We start from the raw sequence: 22507 nt of genomic DNA on the forward strand, positions 1-22507 counted from the left end.
GAATCCAGTACCAATCTAAGAGAATGGATTTTATGAGATGAAAGTGTCTGAACTACTACTGTATGTAGATGTCACGTAGACACATATAACATGTCATGTCATCTTCAAAATATCCCTCATATTTGTTGGGTTCTTATCTGTACTTACTGTGTCTCCTGCACGGATCCGGCCACACAGTGGAAGCGTTCTGGAACGGTCTTCCATTCGCGGGCGAGTTTCACCATCCCTCCAGCATCTAACACACCATAACCAAACAGATGATTGAACTCCAGGCCCACGCCGTTTCTTCTCCACTGGTGAACCTCGTCGTGCAGTTTATTCCTCTTAGACGTGAGCACAGTCAGGTGTTGCAGGTCTCTCCAGGTCAGGTTTGGACTGCAGGCACACACAAACATTTCAAATGCAGAATATAAAGTCAAGCTTAGGAAAAAAATCACTTTAACATGATGATGACTGTTATTATAATAGCTGTTGTCCTAGACTGGAATCACTCAAGCCTCTTTAATGCCAGTAGTTATCGTATCAATTTAAAAGACATTTGCTCGGTTGAGTCAGTGGATTCCTGGAACATAGCACGAGAACAACAAAACCCTTATGGCTGCGTATGGCTTCTTGAAGCTCTTATGATCAAGATGAAAAGCTATTTGCAGTAAGCGGTTGTGTTCTCTGTGCGCTATGAGTCCTTTTACTGTATATTATGATGAAAACAATCATTTACCATGAAAATTATTTTCAGTTTTTCTATTTGGGACCACATTACTCAATTCTGATAACCCCACCAATAGACTATTTTACAGCTGGTAAACATTGTGACATATTTGTGTGGGCGGGGCTTAGCTGGAGGCAGAAAGAGGCAACGTTGACAAGCCTAAGATAGCACGTTTTAGGAGGGATTTATTAAACAAGGATGCAGAAAAAGTTTCTGAACTGTCCGAATATGTACAGTCACTGATTCTGCGGGACCGTGACAGCTATTTTTAACTAATTTTTTTAATGGATATTTCCTAGACAAAATATGAATTACTTTCGGGTGGTTTGGGCAATTTTGTTAAGGCTTATTTTCTAATGTAACCTATCGATGGGCTAACTATGATTAGCAATATGGATTATTTTAAGAGACCATTCAAATGATGGCACCAGAGGTGGAAAGTAACGAATTACATTTACTCACGTTACTGTAATTGAGTAGTTATTTTGTGTATTTTTACTTTTTTGAGTAGTTTTTAAAATCTGTACTTTTACTTAAGTATGTTTTATTTAAAGTATTGTACTTCGCTACATTTTAAATCATATACGTTACTGAGTAAAAAAATATTTTAAAAAGCAAAGTGATAAAGACGCGAAACGGATGTAAATGGGCGGGGCCCGGGGGAACGCGCAAAAAGAACCATGGAGACGGACGAGACAGGCGCGGAGAGGCATCCAGCTGCAGCCCCGCAGACTCACTTCTTGCTAGACACCAGTGGCTGGACACCAGTGGATGGACGGCTGACGTCATTTCCGTATCGTCATTCACTTTTCAAATTTGACGCGCCATGCACATGTCAGCGGTAAGAAAAATAATAAACTGTCGATGATTTATCGGTCATGTCAGAATTCAAATGCACAAACTAGCTAGACAGTTTTAGGGGGCAGGAATGAGGTGTGGTGTGCACAGTGTGCAATAGTTTATTTGGAACTGTTCATGTTTTATTTTCTCTTGAAATCGGGACTTCCCCCACAACCTTACGGGCCTGTTGCATCTTCATTCTGATGGTCAGATTTGTCTAATTTTACTAAGATGCGTGTAATTTCCAATAAATATTGCAAAACCACGAAGTGTTAATTTGATTTGCATTGTTTGGTAAATTGTCTGATCATGTGAATCTACGTATATTTTAAACACAGAAGTGGTTACATAAAAAAAACTGTGGTCAATTAACATGTAAAGTTACAAGTCTGTTGTATTGACAAAACGTTATATTCCACTGATCTGGCTGAATTTAAGTCACAAAAAAATTGTGAAATGATCTGAACAATATATATTTTCAAGGTGGTTCTTGTGAATGCAGTTTGCATGAATTATTGATGTTATAATATTAACCATATTATTGAGAATTGTTTTATGTAAAGAGATATGATAAAGATCATATTTCAATTTCCACACATTTTATATTATATATTTTAAGTCATTAAAGTAAAATGACAATACGGAAAAGACGTGTGAAATTAAGCCTACAAAAAATGTCTATCCACTGGTGAAAACCGAAAATAAATATGCTGTCTATCCAGATATGAAAATATAAAATAAATACGCTGTCTATCCAGAGGTGAAAATATAAAATAAAATTGCTGTTCGTCCAGCGGCAAAAAAGGAAATTAGCGGCGAAACGGAAATGACGTAGGCTGTCTATCCACTGGTGTCCAGCCACTGGTGTCTAGTCGGAGGTGAGTCTGCGGGGCTGCAGCTGGATGCTATTGGAGGCGCGCGCTAATGCAGACCCGCCTCAGTTCAAATCTTATGAAAGAACCCCCTGGCCATATTTAAAGGCGGAGTCCATGATGTTTGAAAGCCAATGTTGATATTTGAAATCGCCTAAACAAACACGCCCCTACCCCAATAGAATCTGGACCTTCTGTTGATAGACCCGCCCCACACATACGCAACCCGGCATTTTATTTGATTTGATTGGCTATAAGTGTGTTTTGGTAGTCGGCCCGTCTCCTTTTCCAACGCGTTTTTCAAACATCGTGGACTCCGCCTTTAAGCGACCACTTTCCACTGACGCGAAGCGAGTGTTTCATTTCTATGAAAGGTAGGATTCATGCTCTTCAGTACGAAATTACACGACACGTTTTAATACCATGCGCATTATCTTCCGAGGTCTAGCAGCTTCGCGTCAAGTCAAACACAACTTCAAAACGTCCTCGAGAATGCGCAGGTCATTAGACATTGCAGAGAGAGAGAGAGAGAGAGAGAGAGAGAGAGAGAGAGAGAGAGCGCGCGCGAGAGAGAGAGAGCGCGCGCGAGAGAGAGAGAGCAAGAGAGAGAAGAATAAATGTCATCAGGTCCCCAGGTCTGGGAAGTTAGAAGATAATAAACGTGTCAAATGTATATAGACATGGCACTCATCTCATTATATGCTCATTTAAACTAGATATATAGTTTAATAAAATAATGTCTGTTACCAGCAATACATTAATTACAACCTTACTATAGTGATTGTATTTACAAGCTGCTGACCACCTTCAAAAGTGCATAACTCACATGTAAAAATCATTAAACAATTCCATAAATGTTTCTTACTTTAAAAAAGCTTTTTATTTTATTAACTTTTTGTTATTGCACTTTAATTGTAAAGATGTTCCTACAATTAAAAACAACTAGTTTGAGATGTATATTCCCTTGTCGTTTTTGAACTATACTAGAATCCTCCACCTCTTCCCGCTGTAAAAAAGTAACTTTTACTCTGAGTAAAGTTAAAATGACTTACTTTTTACTTTTACTTGAGTAGATTTTTAGACAAGTAACTTTACTTTTACTTAAGTAAAATATTATTAAAGTAACTTTACTTTTACTTGAGTACAATATTTTAGTACTTTTTCCACCTCTGGATGGCACACACATCTATCACTGAATGTTTGTACTTACGGCCTCGTGCCTCTGGCCTAATCACAGCCGTGATGATATAGAGCTATATCACACTCCTACTCAAGCGATATTGCTTAAGTATTCAACCGCAATTGTCTTCTTAATTTCTGTGAAGGAATGTCTGCCGGGATCCAGTAAAACTTGAGTTTCGAACCAAATTCTATTCTGGCAGCCAAAAACACAAGAAGATGACATTTTAAAGTCAAAACCTCAAACTTTTAGTGCACCTGCTATAAGTTGCTACGTATTTTTTGCCTCCAGCTAGAGCGGTGACGTCACAGTGACGTAGGCCAGTGGTTCTCAAACTGGGGTCCGGGGCCCCCAGAGGGGCCGCGAGATGGTGCCAGGGGGCCCCCAGTTTTATGACATTTTATAAAATACATTCATTTATCATGAATTCTGTGTAATTAAACCTAAAAAAAATAAGGCTACTAACCAACAGCACTACTTCGTATAACTTAATATGTTTTGTGTAATTAACATGATAAATTTTAGAACAGTTTTTGTCATAACGTTTCTTTAGGGGGGCCGCGAAGTAATGCACCGTACACAAGGGGGGCCGCATGCGGAAAAAGTTTGAGAACCACTGACGTAGGCGATTAAGGGGTCTATTAAAAAGACATAAAACATTGTGGGAAACACATCACTGCAACCCCCCCAATCTACAGTTATGAACCCAGTATCTCTATCAGTTGACACAAAACTCAGTAGGGGCGTAAAACTGTATACACGGCTAAACCCACAGAAATCAATCTGTCTTTACGTCTGCTTGGACAGAAGAGGTCACTCGCTGCTAGCTACATCATTATTCAGTACTGGGTAAACACAAAGACTTGATACAAGGAAGGTTGTGTCAACAGTTATTAACACCATTTCTAACACATAAAACCTACTGAAATGTGCGACCCAAACCAGGATTGGTGAAAAAACTGTCTTCACCAATCTAACTCGTGTTTTTCATGACAAGCTCTGCTGGTTCTTTAATTTCATTTTGCAGCAATAAACAGACAGTGGTTTGAAAGTGTGAGGTGACATAATATATTTAATGTAAAAACAAACATTTACTAGTTTTTCTATGCAATTTCTAGCTTTAAATGGTAATAGGCAATGTCTCTGTCCATACTAAATCCAAAAAAGAGGCATGGCACAACACAATCACAGCAAATCAGAACAGGTTTTCTCTGTTTAAATTGAATTGAATCTCTGTGTAGGCGGAGCTGTCAGCCGCAACATCGCAGAACCGTTTTAAAAAATATAATCCACTGTCGCTCATCAGTTAAAGATACCTTTTATTCAAACCATGGCTGGTAAAAAACTACCTTCACCAATCAAACCTGCATTTATCATGACTGGTATGAAAAGTCCTGCTCAATCTATAATTTCACTCTGCAGCAATAACAGAGCCATGGATTTGAAAGTGTGAGGTGACATAATATCTTTACCATGTCGATGAAAGATACCTTTTATAGTTAGGACACAATGTTAAAGAATATTCTTGATTTCAGTCGGTTGCACTGCGCACTCTTGTTACTTCTTTTTGTTATGGTGCGCTGATCTATGTGGTCATGATTTAAACTTAAATACTGTATTAAAATGTTTTCTTTTATTGTATATTTTACATGGGATAACAGACGCATCGGCCTAATGCCTTCTTAAGTGTGTTTCCACCGATTGACTTTACATTGTCATTAGAGGTGTGACGGATCACAAAACTGATGGATCACATTATGGTTTTTGAGGCACGGATCGGATCATTTTTCGGATCAGGAAAAAAGGGGGTGGAAAAATCAAATAACAAATAAAGAAATTACAAACATTTATAAAAAAGAACCAAGTTGCATATTAAGTAAAGTCTAAAATTAGCATTATGTACAGAAATTGAATCAAATTAATAATAACTGTCTATATTGTATAAATTAAATATAATTAATATTTTTTTTTGAACTACAAAAGTGATTTTCTCTTTGTCTTCGGTTGTTTGATTAACATTAATGACACAGACTTAAGTATGTTAATTGAGGTTACTGTCTCTTTAAGACCAAATAAGCACAGGCGGGTTTCTGACTCTTTTAATCTATACATAAACTTAAGAAATAAACAAATGTTTTTATTAGAAAAAGAATACTGTGGAGATCATATTGTTTGTATGTGTCCTGTCAAGAACAGAAAGGTTTTATGTTCGCTTGCTTTTTGAAACGCGTCTCTCCATGTATGCACTACTGAGTGCCCTTAAACGCGCGCACACACACACACAGACGGAAGCGAATTCCAAGCAACGCAGCATAAAAAATGACATTGTTTTTTATTACTTTATTTGCCAAATGTATGTTAATGGACTACATTATGAGACAGCGCTACTCTCTCTAAGGTTTACACATCAAGAGTTCTGAATCTTTGAAGGGCATAGGGATGATCACGTCTGACTGGAGCGGGACTGAACACATTCAACTGCATGTGCGTGTGTGTGTAAAGAAAGCAGCTCACTTTAGCGCCTTTTTGTGGTTAAATTGTTTAAAATCTATTTTAAATAACCCTAAGCCTTTGAAACACGTGGAAATTATGAACTTTCTTATTTAAATTTGCATAATAATCCGGGAATCGCATGCGAGCCAAACCGTCACAGCACTAATTGTCATTCATCAATTAATTTGATTACACAGATACATTTAGATCAAGTATTCAAGTAGCCTATACATATACTGTAATATAAAGTTCCAAATACATCAACAATTTACATCAAAACATTATTCACATTTTTTATGTTTTTTTTTCTGTAAATTGTTTCCGTTTTGTAAAATGTTGTGTAAATATATGGCCAACATCCATGAAACATTTTTGTTTTAAGTTAAAAATTAAGTCTTGTAAATGACCCCTAAATAAAAATTGTTTAGGTGCAAAACTTTAGTAACATTATGTTTTACTTGAATGTCTAAGCTGCACATGCGACAGATCAACTAAAGCTAAGCAATATGATAGGCCTGTGAGAGGGCTGTGCGTCATCGCGCACAAAACGACTCAGAATAAAAAAACACAGGGCCCTATCATATACCCAGCGCAATGCAGCACAAAGTTTTTTGCTAGTTTCAGACCGACCAGGTTATTATCTTCACATCTAATGCAACGTTGTTTACAGTAAATAGCAAATGCATTTGCACCCATTTGTGTGCCCATGGGCGCAAATGTAATGTTTAGGCACATTGTTGGCGCATTGCTATTTTGAGGCAATTAAAATAGACTACGCTGTTGACCAACTAAAACCTGGTCTAAAGTCTAAAGTCAATGACACAATATTGTTTTTGTTATTTAAAGAGCGTGTTCAGAATATGTGCCTATAAACGGGATGACAACGTGTGTACACATGTATGCGCAGCAGCACACAAACTTTTCAAATAAAAAATAAGGATTAAAAGATTATTATTGTGTCTCTTGGACATAAATAAGGGCAGATTACAAGGCCTGAGAAGTTTGCTTCACCTGTAGCCTGGTAAGTAAGCAGATTTTTTTATGCTTTTAAAAAGTGCTAATATGTAATATTGCATTTATTTAGATTCTTTTTTAATGCTATCCCATGGATTTATTGTAAATGATGTACCTCTGGATATTGTGAGATGAGATCCATTTTTAAGTAATATTTTTCAAAACATTGAAACACCTCTCTACAGGTTTGTAAATTCTTTATCTCCTGTTTGTTACAAATAAAATATATTTACTTACGCAAACCTTTTTTTTTTGCATATATGTAAATTATTCTTATAAAACCTTTTTGAGATTACAGTGATCATGCATTAAACTTTACCAGCAATTAAAACACTTTTTTTTAATTGCTTATTTTACTTATTACTCCATTACTGAAATAACAGCTTTTAAAGAGAACCAAAGCTTTAATTACACAAATAATCATTTCAATAAATAACACACAACACAGTTTCTTTACATTAATCTTAAACTGGCGGTCTTCTTCCTCTGCTTACAGTTTTTCCGCTTACAAACTCCGCCATGTAAATAGGCAATCCGCCTTGGAGGGAGCGCAACTGGCTTTTAAAGGGGATGAGAGATGAGACTCTCATTGGTTTATTGCATGTTACGCCCCAAACACACCCATTACTAATTACGAGAATAGGAACAACCCTTTTACACTGTGTGCCAGGGACATAGACCATTTTTCCTGTCGTTAAACTTGCAAAAGTGGATTCGGATACGCCTTAAGTGCACTTGCGGCATGCGAATTAGACCATGCCCTTAGATTATTAAAATAGGGCACACAGACTTAGCATCAGGATGGTGCTAAGTGTTAAGATACCGCTTTACTTCCTGTTTTCTTTAAAACAACTGTATCCTAATGATGAAAGCGTGCCCGGGCTTGGTTTGGGTAAAGTACAGTACGAATGGGTGCTTCTGGGGGAGTAGGGAGGGAAGGCAATCATGCTCGGGCAGCAGGGTTTGTTTGGGGGATATGATATGTGCACCCTTAAGAATCTAAACTAGCAGATTCAGGCCAAACATGATTTATTTCCTGGCATCCAGTGTAAGTCAGGGTAATTGTTGGCTTGAACCAAAAGTGTTTTCCAATTATTATCTTTATGAGGCGATCCGTCACCTTCATGGCAGTTTAATTATTTTTCAACAGCTGACAGTATGTTAATATGAAGTGCGTCATTCAAGAGCCTCAGAAATCACCACTGAAAAGCCGTTCTTATCGAAACTGTTAGCACTGTTGATGTCAGTCAGTGTTCACTCTTAAAAATAAAACTTCCAAAAATCTTCTTTTGTCTTGCTGTATGGTTTTATAAAGAAACTTCATGGACTTCTCGTTGCTCAGTTAATAAAATTAAGCGTATATCTTCGTGTCTATTGGCAGTGGGGTTTGAATGGAGGGTGAGCACACATCTCCAAAACATAATTTGGTGCCTATGCCAACCATTTTGTATATTTGCCCACAAATATGCAGGTAAACAGAAATGTTCGATTTAAAATAAAGAACTGATAAGGTAATGTATTCAGTTGGATTAAATTAACTATAGTAGGTCATACACACAAATTTGCTTGTACATTAATGTTACATCTTAGGACGTTTTGAGGGGGTTTAGTGTTGCTAATTGGATAGTGTTTCGTTTTTTACAAACTAATTTAACAAAATTTGTGTAGTGACACAATTTAATTTCTGTTACAGTACATCAAAGCTACTTTGTGATTGTGTAAAGCTGAAAAATACTTTGAATGTTAAGATATTTTCTTAAAACAAGGTGCAAGACTCCCAAAACGGCATCAATGAAACATCAAGCCAGAGGTGTGCTTGTGATGCTGCCCTCTGACACAAACTTTAAGAGATATAACATACAGCTTCAACTAGAGGTCTGGTCTAGTGGCACTGAATTCCCTTTCTTGAGCTCTCGAGCTGACGTATTGTTAAATTAATCTTTACTAGAGGCTCACTATTCATCTGCGCTATTGTGTGGAAAACACAAGTATACATACTTGGCCTCCAATGCCAAAGCAAAGACGCCAGCAGCCTCGGGTGCAGCAGCAGATGTGCCTGAATGACGCAGTGTGCAGTTCCCATACAGATCTGTGGTGGCCTACAGAGACAAAAAAAACAAACAAATCCTAATTAAACATCACTACTCTTACTGACATATATTCAATTAGAGCACTAAACTCTTTGTACCTTTAACAAATACTAGGTGATTATAGAGTAGAGGTGGACCAATTTATCGGAATTGCCGATTAATCTGCACCGATAATGATAACAATAACTATCGTTCAGCCGCAAAAATTCTGAGCGATATTTTTTTCTGATTGCGTTTGTTGCATACGCAACTGGGAAGACAGCGGGGAAGCTCAGCTACTGCTCTGCATTATGAAGTAGTAGAGCGCCCTCTACTGGCGAAATTAAAACTAACACCATTAAAGGGAAAGTTTACCCAAAAATGAAAATTCTGTCATTATTTACTCACTCTCATGTTGTTACAAACCCATATAAATGTATTTGTTCTGATGAACACGACGGAAGCTATTTTAAAAAAATGTTTTTAACCAAATCGTTTGTGGACCCCATTTACTTCCATAATAGGAAAAAAAGAATATTGAGGACCACGAATGGTTTGGTTACAAACATTTCTCAAAATATCTTCCTTTGTAATCATCAAAACAAAGAAATTTATACAGTTTTGTAACAACATGAGACTGAGTAAATGATGACAGAATTTTCATTTTTGGGTGAACTAGCCCTTTAATTCCTCGTGGTGATTGTTTAACACGTGATGTGATCCTGTGCACAGCATCATCAGGTGCGTTACATCGCCTGTGGATGTAAAACCAAGTAAAAAGGTACAGTACACTACAGTTCACTTTGTCATATTATCTATTACAAATGATATACCTGTAAGTGTAAAATGCAGATGCTGCATTAGTTTTATATGTTTACTAACAAGGCTGAGATGATGTTAACATTAATAGGCAACCTTAAGCGTAGAAAAAAACCGAGAGAAAAGTACAAACAGTTAAGGTCTGGTTTCAGCTCATTTTTATCATCATTGAAATACATAATTTGTCATTTTGATTAGATTAATGTGGTATTAAGGCATTATGAGAAATCACAGGACTCGACAGTGCGATTGTTTTTTGTCATAGGATTGGGCGACATCTTTTTATATGAACTGCACAGATACGCTGTTTCTTTATACATTTATAAAGTCAGACCAGTCTGATCTGTACAGTACGAGGTTTTATGCTGTTTTATGATCGATGTACACAGCACAATATAGTCAACCAGACATAGCATACTGTAGTTTTATGATAAACAAATCTTGTTAATCTATTTTTATCTACTTTATCTTTTCAGTATGACTTACCTATGAACATGTTATTATATACACAACATAAACCTGAAATATCAGATGATGATAATAGTCAACATTTGAAGGGTACACCTACATACATTTAGGCTAAACTTTCATCATGTGGACCAAAGTGAATAACATTTCATTTTCAATGGATAAAACTGTTGGTTTATTAAATCAAGTTTTATTAGGTCAGGTTAGGTGTTAATTCAGATTCTTATCCATGAGTGAAAGCAGTGGATGAAGTTTAAGTGAAGTTAATCAAACGTTATATGTCATCTTCATTTAAGCACTTTCATTGTTCAGCAAGAAGAATAATGATATAATTGTTCCCTAAATCACTGCACAGCTGTTTTAACAGTAAAATATCATCATGAATTATTTATGCATAGCCTAGTTAATACTTATTTAGCTTTCAGCATTTTATGATGCATACGCGGTCTGTCCACCTGCCTTACCCTAAAAAACAAGACACCTTGATCTCAACTGTAAACTGGTACAACTTATTTCTGATGAAAAATATAAACATTCAGTGATGTATTAATGTATTACTATCCAGCAATTGCTTGTAAAACACAGTTGACCTGCAAGCAATAGCCATCATTTCACTCTTCAGGTTAACTATAGACCGATATAGGTTTTTGGCAAAATAACTTGTGAGATGTCTGACATTCCATCATGTAAGCAAAGTCAACAGTGATTATAAGATGTTTTATTTATTTATTATTTATGGGCTAAGCAGTGGTGGGATAGTTTTAAGTTGGGAAATCTTAATCCAACCAGGGTTTACATTAGCATTGACTGTCTTTTAATTTTTGTATCAAAGGGGTCGCACACCGGGCGAGAAGCGCTGCGAGGCATCGCGTGTAGGACAACTTGCAGGTATTGCATTAAAAAGAGTGAGCTTAGTCAGCGTCTATTTCAAAATCCAGAATATGCGTTAGCAGTCTATGTTAATCGTTAACGATTAGGGACCAATATGATGTTATATGTTAAACTATGTGAGTGGCGCGGCAGGGATTTCAGCAGCGTCCAGAGTCAGTGTTGTTTTGATGACGCACGATGCAGCCGTGAAACACTGACTGGTGGCGGTGTTGCCAGATTGGGTGTTTTTTCCGCTACACATTAAGGTTTGTTTACAGTGTGTTTTAGCCGGGTTTTCGCCTGGAAGACTCTATAGAAATCTGGCACCCTGTTGAATGACGTTAAACTGAGAGAGCGTGCCGTTCACAAACACCAGAATGAATGAGTTCACAGTAACGTTCATCAGACAGAAATACAGTATGTTCAGTTCACGTTTGCCCAAAATATGAACGAGTTCATAAACTTTCATTCACAACACTGGGGCTAAGGTTAAATGTCTTTACATTTGCACTGACAGTCCACATTTTGCCTTGTAGTCTGGGCTGTGTTTGGACTAGGGTTGCATAACGATTAATTGTAATTATCGTGATCTATTTGTGATCTATTGCAGAATAAAGGTTAAATTATACATAAATATACAAATGTATATACACATGTAAACAGTTCTTAAATATATACCTGCATGTGTGTATTTATGTATACAAAGTTATTATACACAGTACACATATATCATGTAAACAAAAACCTTTATTCTGCAATAGATTAATCACGATTAATCGTTATGCAACCGTTTTGATGGCTATTAGATATGTTTTAAACACAAAAGTGCTTGCAGAGTACACTTATTAGACCATAATAGAAGATTTTGTAGTAAACAAATACGGTTTTGTATAGGATAACATTAACATATTGTTTAACATTAACATGTTGTTAAGCCGCGTCACTCCGCTGGTTGTTTTTACTGGGAGGCGGGACTACAGCAGCCATTCTGACGGTTGCAATCTCCCCTATTCATATCAATGCCAGTGGCGCATGTTGGTAATATTAAATATATTTGTTTTGGTTTAACTCAAGTGAAACATTTGCAGATTTATTTTGGGTTTAATGGTACAGATCAGACAGCAGGTTCAACACTGATCACTCTGACAGACTAACAGCAGTCTTCATCTCCGATGCTGTCTTTCAGACTGAAGATATGTTCTCACTAAGATCTGAATTGAATGCATTCCTCCATTTCCATTCTCATGACATTGTTCAGTCACAAAATGAATGAAACAATCAACTTCATCTCCTTTTATCATTGTCATACTCTGTATTATTATGCTGTGAAATGAATCCCTCTCAGACCATGTATTTACACTGTAGAATTGTGTTAATCTGTGGTGAAATCCATGTTCTTTATGTTTTACTAATACTAATGTGTCTATGCAAATATGGCCGTTGTGTAATCTTACTATTTATTTGCGTCAGCATATTATATCATCAAAACCCTTCATCGGTCATTTGTATTTTAATGACAGTGCAGGGTGTCTAAATCCAAACACATCAAGTGGACTTTTACAGTCATGTGAGTAGTGAACGTTGTGTTTATGAATTGAAACAAAACTTTAGTGAAAAAAAGTGGAAAAGCACATCACACAGTTAAACATGCGCACTCACCACGCCAGCTTCAGGGTTTCGTTTACGTCCGTTGCTGAAGGTGGAGGCGAGCGTGGACGAGCAGCTCTCGTCATAAAGTGCAGTGCGTCCATCATTGATGGCCGAGTTAATAGAGATGGTCCACATGCTGGAGGCGTAACCATCACAGTTACAGTCGTCATAGCTACCGCCATCTCCGGAGGCCCACACATAGATGCTTCCCTTTCCACCTCGGCCCTGTTTGGCACACAAAGCCATGCATGTAAGAACTGCGCTCGTGGTAACCACCTCTCTTTAATGATATCGCCTTTTAAAAGCTTTCGAATCTTTGCTTAGTTTATTATACAAATTATGCTCACACTGCGGCATTTACAAATAAGTCATTTTTTTAAGAGATCAAAGAGAAGCTTTCAAAGAAAACACGCTCCTTTCTGAACGTCGATGATTCAGCCAGTGGCATTGTGTTTAAGACTCTCCTTTGAACATATAATTTGATGCTTTTAGGTGCCAGGAGCGATCTTTAGTCTTTGTATTTTATAATGTCGGGGACCTGACGGGGAAATCTGTGCTTTGCAATTGTGGTCTTAACAGGGTGCTTGATTATGGTTATTTTTATAGTACATGGTAATTTACTATCCTTACACATCAAGAAGAGATTATGGTTTTACAGGGACCCAGACCACCAGCCTCTCTGGAGAAAACAAATAAGAAAATAAGGTCTTATGATTTCGTGAAATTGCAACCTTACATTCAACAATTGCCGCTTAAAATCTCAACTTTTCATTTTATTTTCTCGAAATTGAGAGTTTATATCAGAATAAAGTCATGAATATATTGTGTGTTTAATACAGACGTAGCTGTCACACTGAGGATGAAGATATGGAAGAGGGATTTACAAAATGACATATAACTTTAATAAAACTCGTGCACACACAATAGACAATAACCGAGAAAGACTGCAACTCAGGAGGGGAATATATACGCAGGACTACAGGTGGAGACAATCAGGGTAATGGGGTGATGACACTATACACGATGAAGACTAAACACATGACAACGACGGTCCTTACAGTAGCACTGGGGGTTGAATCATTATTACAAATGATATTTCTAATTTCTTTATTTATATCACATCTATATCTATACATATTCAAGTATTGTTTGTCAATATCAACTTTGCATTTCCATTCTTTTGGACACTGTTAAATTAGTTCATCAGAAATTATATCATCAGATAGTTACTGTATAGATCAGATGGTTATAGATATAGGGTTAAAGATATAACTACAGTAGGGCTGCACGATTTGGGTAATTTATCCCATTGCGGTTATTGATGCTAATATTGTGATGTGCGGTTGCGGTTATAATAAATGGTATCATGAGTCAACTTGATGGGTTTTAAGGAAAATCCACAGACAGTTTAGTGATAATGCTAAAATGTGTATTTGTAAAACTAGAAATGTTTTCGTATTGCCATGTGATGTAGCAACTGCTCAGTGTCAGTAATCCTAAATCCAAAATACTGCCATACAACAGACGTAGAGTTTTTTTTAGCTACCAGATCACTGTCAATCTCCTCTGCATCCATCTTCGCTGTGGTATTTCCGCGCTGCGCACACACAAGTGACGACGCACGCCACACACGTGCATGCCACACGTGCACTGCCTTTTTTGTTTGTTTTTCTTTCTTTTTTTAAACAGCAAGGAAAATCTTCAAACTGTTATCAGAAAGTGTGTGTTAACAAGTCCACACATTTATTTATTTAATATAATTGCAACATTTTGCTGTCATATAATCGCACAGGCTGACATTGCGATTGCGATTAATTGTGCAGCACTAGATATAACCCTCTTACATAGCCTTAATGTAGTCAGCTGCTTTGTCTTAGTAACTTGTAATGTAAATAACAGCTTACAAGGATTAGCTTGAATGCATTAAACATTCTGAAGGGTTAAAGTTCATCAAATCAACAACAAATACTCTCATCATCCATCAAATCCCATTGGTTCTTGTGTGTCTCATGCCTTATGATTTATTGATGTGTCATAAACCAGTGAGTTAATGTTATTAATGTTCTTTCATTATTGATTTGTCCAGTAAATCTGTGATTTATTTTTAAAGTCGAGAAGTTTAATACAAACCTTTCTCCTACATACAGCTATGGTTTGTTTCAGAAGACTCCATTGGAGTCACATGGATTACATATCATGACTGTTTGTCCTTTTGGGATCTTCTACATTTTGGGACATCTTACATTGCATTGTACAGACCTTAAGTAATGAGATATTTTTAAATAAATGTTTATGTTCAGCTAAAGATAAAAAAATATATATACAAATGAAAACTCACATTACTGCATGTTTTATTAAGCATTAAATATCACGTTCTTCCTGATACCATTTTTTTAAACTTTAAATAAGGTGTAATGTTGCTGTTAGATCATAAATAATGCCTGCAAAAATGATAAAGCTCAAAGTTCACTGCCAGGCGATATATTTTCTTTAACAGAATTTGTCTTTCTAAAGGGGGTCGCACACCGGACGCGCATCTCAGTGCGACTCAGCGCCGCTCTGTTCTAAACAAACCGAACACATTGTTTTCTATAAGTATACGCACACCGGCGTCGACAGGTGGCGCCTGTCCGCGGCGCCCAGCTTTGACTCAGGAAGTTGCTCAAATCCCTGTTGCGCCACACAGCGCCACTCACATAGTTTAACATTAAATAACATCATATTTGTCCCAAATCATTAACAATTAACATTGGCTGCTAACGTATATTTTGCATTTTTAAGTAGACGCTATCTGACTAAGCTTGCGCTATTAAATGTGCACTTCCGGTTTACGATACCTCCGAGTTGTCCTAAACGTGACTCGATGCACCGCTGATCTGCGCGTCCGGTGTGACCCCCTTAAGCCTACAGCGAACTGCCGGTTTGGACTACAGCCCTCTACTTTCTGGTTGAATAACGTCAATATTAAATCGTTTTTGACTAAGATCCGCCCACAGGAATATGTCAGTCGCCAGCTAAGCTTAAACGGCTCTGCTAAGCTGCTGTCGCATCAAAACACACCAAACAAACCATACAATCAGAACTCGTTACGTATTTCTGGGACTTCATAGAACAAGGAAGACATCACCCCATTTTGAGGACAGTGAAAACAGCGCTATACAGATAAGTAAAATGTGTGAAAAATACTGTGTTTTTTTACACGTGAAACATGAACACATGTTATATTGCCCACTATAAACACAATCAAACTTCAAAAACACAGGACCTTTAAAGTAAATAATAATCTACAGACACTGTATTAACTCTTTCACCGCCATTGACGAGATATCTCGTCAATCAAGAGAAAACGCTTCCCCGCCATTGACGATTATTATTATTAGTATTGACTCTGTGTCCCACATATAGATATATAAATGAAGGATATGAGAAGTGTTTGTCATCTGACCCTAAGGATGATTATACAGGACTTAATATGACCGTTGGTGTCAGGCTCACCCCACACAATAATACCTGAGTGACAGAAACGGTCTTCATCCGTCCTCTCTGAATTGAATTGGAAAGGGCTTTTTTTTAATATGCAAAGACATGGAGTACTCTCATGAATCCGGCTCAGCAGAGAAACACTTGCCATGATTTATTCTCATTAGTCACGAACAGGGATATGCAACTAAACGACACATTTAGCATCAAGTGATTGAACTTTGCATGGTTGACATACTGTATGTTAGAAACTCCTGGAGAGTCAAAACCATTTGGTTGGAAATGTTGAATTAAAATAAAAGAAAAGAAAATGTACATACACTGTATACATTTTGCCTAGTACATAATAAAAACTTGCTAGTGCATCTCTAATAAAATCAGCACAGTCTTACGAAATTTCGTTATATAGTCACGTAAAATTTGGATTCTTTATTCATGAAATTATCACAAATTTCTGCGTTTTTTCGTGATCGTATAACAAATTCCTGTTTTCATGTGATTATCACGTATTGGTCTTGTTGTATTTTCTTACCATTGTCGCTTCGGTTTAGGGTTAGATTTACATAAAATGACATCCCTACCCAAACCCAACTCTAACCCTAATGCCAAGCGACATATACAAAAATAAATCAGAAAAAAATTATATAAACCAATACATAAAGTGACATTCTAATGCTAGCACCAAATCTAACCCTAAACCGAAGCGACAATGATTTGAAAACAGGAAAAAGCAGTTGAGTAACCAATACGTGATAATCAAACCAGGAATTCGTTATATGATCACGAAAAAATGCGGAAATTGCGTTAATATCACAAAAAAAGAATAAAAAAATTTACGTGACTATATCCCGAAACCTTGTGAGAATGGGTAGAATAAAACACAGTGATTAATGGTAACATACAGCACCTGCTTCTTATGATAATGCAAATGCAAATGCAAAGCAGCTCTAATACATGCAAAACCTGCATTTTTTACTTTAAATTTCTAGTCTTTTGTAACTGCAGCATTGTTCGTCACCGGTTGGCTGCTGTTAAAGTTGATCTAAATTGGCACAGATACCAGGAGGACTCTGAACCCCAAGTTTTTCATTCGACTGAGCCATCTGTTCTGATTTTTTTTCTCACACAACAACAGGTGTTTCATCTCACTAAAATCAAGAGCAATCATGAAGGAACTGATTTTGCAATGCCAAGCCTGTACTGTCTGTATATAGAAAGAAGGAGAATGTCTGGTCTCATTATCTTACCTTATTGACCCCATCTGCCATTGCCTGCAGGGTAAGCTCACGGGGGCCGTCCACTGTTTTGCCATCATCGGTTGGACCCCAGCTGGCGCTGTAGATGTCAATGACCTGCGGCATGTGGCTGATGGAAGAGGCCTCGATGATGTCTGTCATGAAGGGCTGGTCCAGCATACGAATCCCTGCAATGAGACAAGATCGACATTAAACTCCACTCGTTCAATAATTTTTCTTGCAATTAAAGCTGACAGATCAAAAACTCTCACAAATGCCAACCGAGAGGCAACCTTCCAATCTCTCTGATGAAGCCAATACGGAAGTGATTTAAACTGCAATTCATCGACTGGCCGCTAGAGGCAGGCTCCAAAAGGGACTCAATTCACATAGACCTCCATGTTAAAATGGCCAACTTTACAGTAGAAAATAATGTTTACAGCCTGGTACAAAAATACAACTGTGAGGGGGGTGAATTTTTTTGTAACTCATCTGTTTAATTATATTAAGCTTTAAAGTTCTGCATAATTAAAAGCGTGGCCACTTGAGTGACGGTTGAACAGCCACTGCCGTCACTAGAGTCGAGCTAGCATGGTTTCAACAACCAGTCACCTCCGCTTCACCCACGTCCCGCCTTTTTACCCATTTTCGGATATCCGCGAGTGATGCGTGGTGACTCGTGGTCAAGATGGCGACGGCAGGCACCGCCTACTGTAAGCTTCAAAAAACGATCTTCAGAAACCTATGGGTAACACTACGTCCATCTTTTTTTGTACAGCCTATGTTCCCAACCCATTCTTATTAATTGCTTATAAATGCCAGTCCTTCCCATTCACTTAATACCATGCATCTTTTTTTTCCATTTTTACCACAGTTTTTTACTAAAGCTGTCAGTAAATCTGGCCCCAAATCTTTTGTGTAATTGGCAAAGTTGAATGGCAGCATTCATTAAATCAAGATTCAAATGCACATGTGTCCCATCAAGATTTGATTGGTTTACAAGTCTACAAACCCAGACAGAGATTATGTATATATACAAATTCATTCCATCCTTTTGTAAATGACTAAAAATAAACCAAAAACATTCACAGTCTCCTTTCTTTTGAAAAGCAAAACAAATGAGTAAGTGTTTGGCAGGGCATAAATGATGGTTTTATTAAAGCTGATGTGCTGGATAGGGTGGTTATCAATTCAGCGTTTATTGCTTAGGCTGAGAAACAAATGGATGTGCAAATAAGGACAAGTCATTTGTCACCGATACTGACAGCACATTTCAACAAAAAATAGACACAAATATCTTGCATATTAGACCTGATAACATCCTACCACAGTAAAAGATACACCTCTTCCAACATGAGCTGCATGATTTACCGTATTGATGCTACAATGTTATTATCTAGTCATAACTTCAAAAACCAATCAGAAATGTACCTGCCACTTTGGAGTTGTAGGCCACGCCCACCCCACAGATGTTGTTGTTGGACACTGCAGACACCTCTCCAGCACATCTAGTTCCATGACTGAAAACAACGCATGCATTAAAAAACAATTCATCTTCATGTGGGTTAATATGTCTACATTATATCACAATGTCCTTTTGATTTTCCACCATGATTGCATATAGAAACCAGAGATGTCAAGGTCTGAAGAATATATATATATATATATATATATATATATATATATATATATATATATATATATCATGCCATGTTTCTCTGGATCATGACAAAGAAGATCTTAGCAGTGTCTAATAATAATACCTACAATTACTGGTCTGAAATGTTTCACCTTATCTATGTACAATATTATATGTTACCTATAATGGCTTATAGAAAAAGCTATAGACTATACAGTATAATATTACATTTATTGTTCTTTGGGATTTTGTTCGCTAGCTTATATTTCACAAACTGCACCAATTTAGCATACTGTTAGCCAAAGGGTCTTGAACAAAGGATCTGTGGTGTTACTGCAGGAGGTCCTCCAAATCATAACATATATAAAAAAAAATGAAATGCAGCATGCAATTTTGTATAATAAACCAATTAGTATGTAACTATACACGTTATTTCAGTCCTTGGTCTGAAAAGGTTGAAATCTTTTGTGGTCGATCAGCCTGCTGTACACACATACTGTATACTTAACATGTATATTTAATGCCTGGGTCATAAAACAGATACATTAATGATCTCCCCTCACTCAAATAACAACCCACAACACAAGACACCCCGCTAAAATGGCCTGAATACAGAAAGTCAACAGGACAAGCCCTAGCACAATGTGTCCCTCCTCCCATCCGCTCATACGGACACTGTTTCTATTTATATATGAACCTCTGATTATACTGTAAGACTGCAGCACACAGATAATATTACTGCAGTACACTCTCACAGCGGGAAAAGAAGACCTAATGTGTGAGAACTTGCCTCTTTGGTAGGCTTGCCAATCTTCACAGAGCTTCTACGTTGGCCACATTCTGTGCACAAATCTCTGCTATAAACAGCTATACACATAAACCAACCTGTTATGGATTTTTGCCTCATTGACTGAATATCGCTTCTGGCTCTTCATTTTCCTTCCAATAAGAACTAGTCAACAAAGTCAAGCTTGATTTTATAGATGATGTGTATAAAGAAAAATACTTGGTTATCTTATAATATAGCCCAGTATCAGTTCATTACGATGCGATACAGTATCGATTATCTCCGCCCAGCGATAGTGATATTTGCAGAAACATCAACCATTTCTTCAAAGCAATTACACTTTGATTCGATACAATTAATATATCGATACTTTTATATTATGTGCAACATTTTTATTAACTCACGAATGTTACCAAAACATATAACCAAGGCTTTAAAAAGGTTCACGGAACGAAACCAGAAACTTTTGATGTTTTGTAAGGAACAGAAACGGAACCAGAAACTTTCCAAAAATATATGTTCCGGAACAGAATCGTTTATTTAAAATAATGGTAACCGGTTCGTACCGTTATTTTTTGTTCTTTGACAAGATTTCTGTGCAATATGACTCGGTGAAGTTCACTTCCGGTTGCCGTTGAATCATTGGAGAAATAAGAAGCATGCCACCAGCAAGGAGACTACTCAAACCCAAGTCTCTAATGCTCATTAGTGGTGTAATGGATCGCAGTTAATCCGTAATTCGTACAGATCATGACCCACGGTTCGGCTCGCATCCGATTCGCAGATTAATACGCAAATTTAAATAGGGTGAAAGTTGATCATTTGCCCAAAGGCTTGCAAACACTTAACTTAAAGCTATTGCGCAACACTCCTGATTGACAACTAGGAGGACCAATAGTCTTGATGATCCACCCGGAAAAAGAAAATCCTCCGCAATACCTTTAAGTGATTTTAAACAATTTAACCACTAAAAGGCGCTTAAGTGAGCAATTTTTTGTATGCACAAACGCACATGCGGTTGAATGTGTCCGGTCCAACTCCAATCAAACATGATTATCCCTGTGCCCTTCAAAGATCAGAACTCTTGATATATAAACTTGAGAGAGAGTTGTGCTACTGTGTCTCATACTGTAAATACATTTGGTGAATAAAGCACTGAAAACAACGTAATTTTCACTTTATGTGGAGCGACTGTTTATGCTGCATCTCCTTCCTGAACCGCCGTTTGGGATTCGTCCTCCATCTGTGTGTGTTTGTGCGCGTGTTTAAGTGCACTCAACAAAAGTAGGCATGTCAGAATTACAGTTATGCCGCTTACATAATGTAGCCTTTTTTAATGTTCGATGACAAGAGATAGAGACTTAAGGAAAATTATGTAGACTAATAATTTAAGTTTAATGTCCTAATGATCAGCCTACTTATTTGTATGTCCCACAGCTGACATGGAGCGTTATTAACCGATTTGGGAACTTTATTTTTTTGCTGTAACCGGTTCAGGAACGTCAAATTTAGGGTTGAACCGAAAACCGGAAACGTTAAAATACTGTTTCTGTTCGGAACAAACCAATTGGGAAAAAATTCTGGTTCAAAGCCCTGCATATAACATGAACGTTTATTTAAACTCTTTAAAAATGAGGGGGAAAAAATTTAATATACAAAAAAAAATAAGGGAAAAAATGTCTAACACAGTCTCACCCCATGGCGTCAATATTTGACGACACTTGACCATGCGTCAATATGTTGACGCGGAGGGTATACCTTTCGCGTCATTTTTTGACGAACTGGGGACTTCAATACTATTACGTCCGTTGCATTCTCTTTTCCTATTTTCTAACCAAGTCCCCAGTTCGTCAAAAAATGACGCGAAAGGTATACTCTCCGCGTCAACATATTGACGCATGGTCAAGTGTCGTCAAATATTGATGCCATGGGGTGAGACTCGGTTGAAATGTCACATAAAATCAAGCTTATGATGGCAACAGTCAAAGTCTTTAGTGTTTCAGCTGGTGCTGGCAAAGAATTTCTGCAAATCTGTTTGTCCAATCCATTTTCCAGAAACAAAATATTTCAAAAACCACGATTTGTGTCCGATAACAGTCACAACATCTTCTGCCTCTTTCGCTGTGTTTTCACTGCTACAACCACTTTGTTGCTGCATTGCATTCACTTGCTAACACAAGCACACGAAAATAAATGAAAATGCGCGCTTTGACGGAAATGCGTAGATGGACGTTACGTCAAGGAATGAGGACGTGGAGAGTGTCAAAATAAAGGTACCTCATATTGATATCTTATGTATGGCATCGATGCATTGTATTGTTAGAAAATTAAACAATCCATCGATCCATATCGATGTATTGTTATATCCCTAATAGTTAAATG

At 37.3% G+C, this 22507-nt stretch overlaps 1 protein-coding gene across 1 annotated transcript in view; it reads right to left on the reverse strand.

Annotated features, from left to right (window-relative positions):
• Positions 1-22507, reverse strand: part of pcsk2 (proprotein convertase subtilisin/kexin type 2) — a 53624-nt gene that overhangs the window by 11387 nt on the left and 19730 nt on the right. The window contains exons 7-11 of the mRNA XM_055170553.2: positions 19131-19219; positions 17712-17887; positions 12994-13209; positions 9107-9207; positions 148-375 (exon numbers count right to left, since the gene is read on the reverse strand). Coding sequence (XP_055026528.1) covers positions 148-375; positions 9107-9207; positions 12994-13209; positions 17712-17887; positions 19131-19219 — 810 coding nt within the window. The remainder of the gene's footprint in view (positions 1-147; positions 376-9106; positions 9208-12993; positions 13210-17711; positions 17888-19130; positions 19220-22507) is intronic.

This window comes from Misgurnus anguillicaudatus, chromosome 11, assembly GCF_027580225.2.
Source record: "Misgurnus anguillicaudatus chromosome 11, ASM2758022v2, whole genome shotgun sequence".
Classification (NCBI taxonomy): Eukaryota; Metazoa; Chordata; class Actinopteri; order Cypriniformes; family Cobitidae; genus Misgurnus; species Misgurnus anguillicaudatus.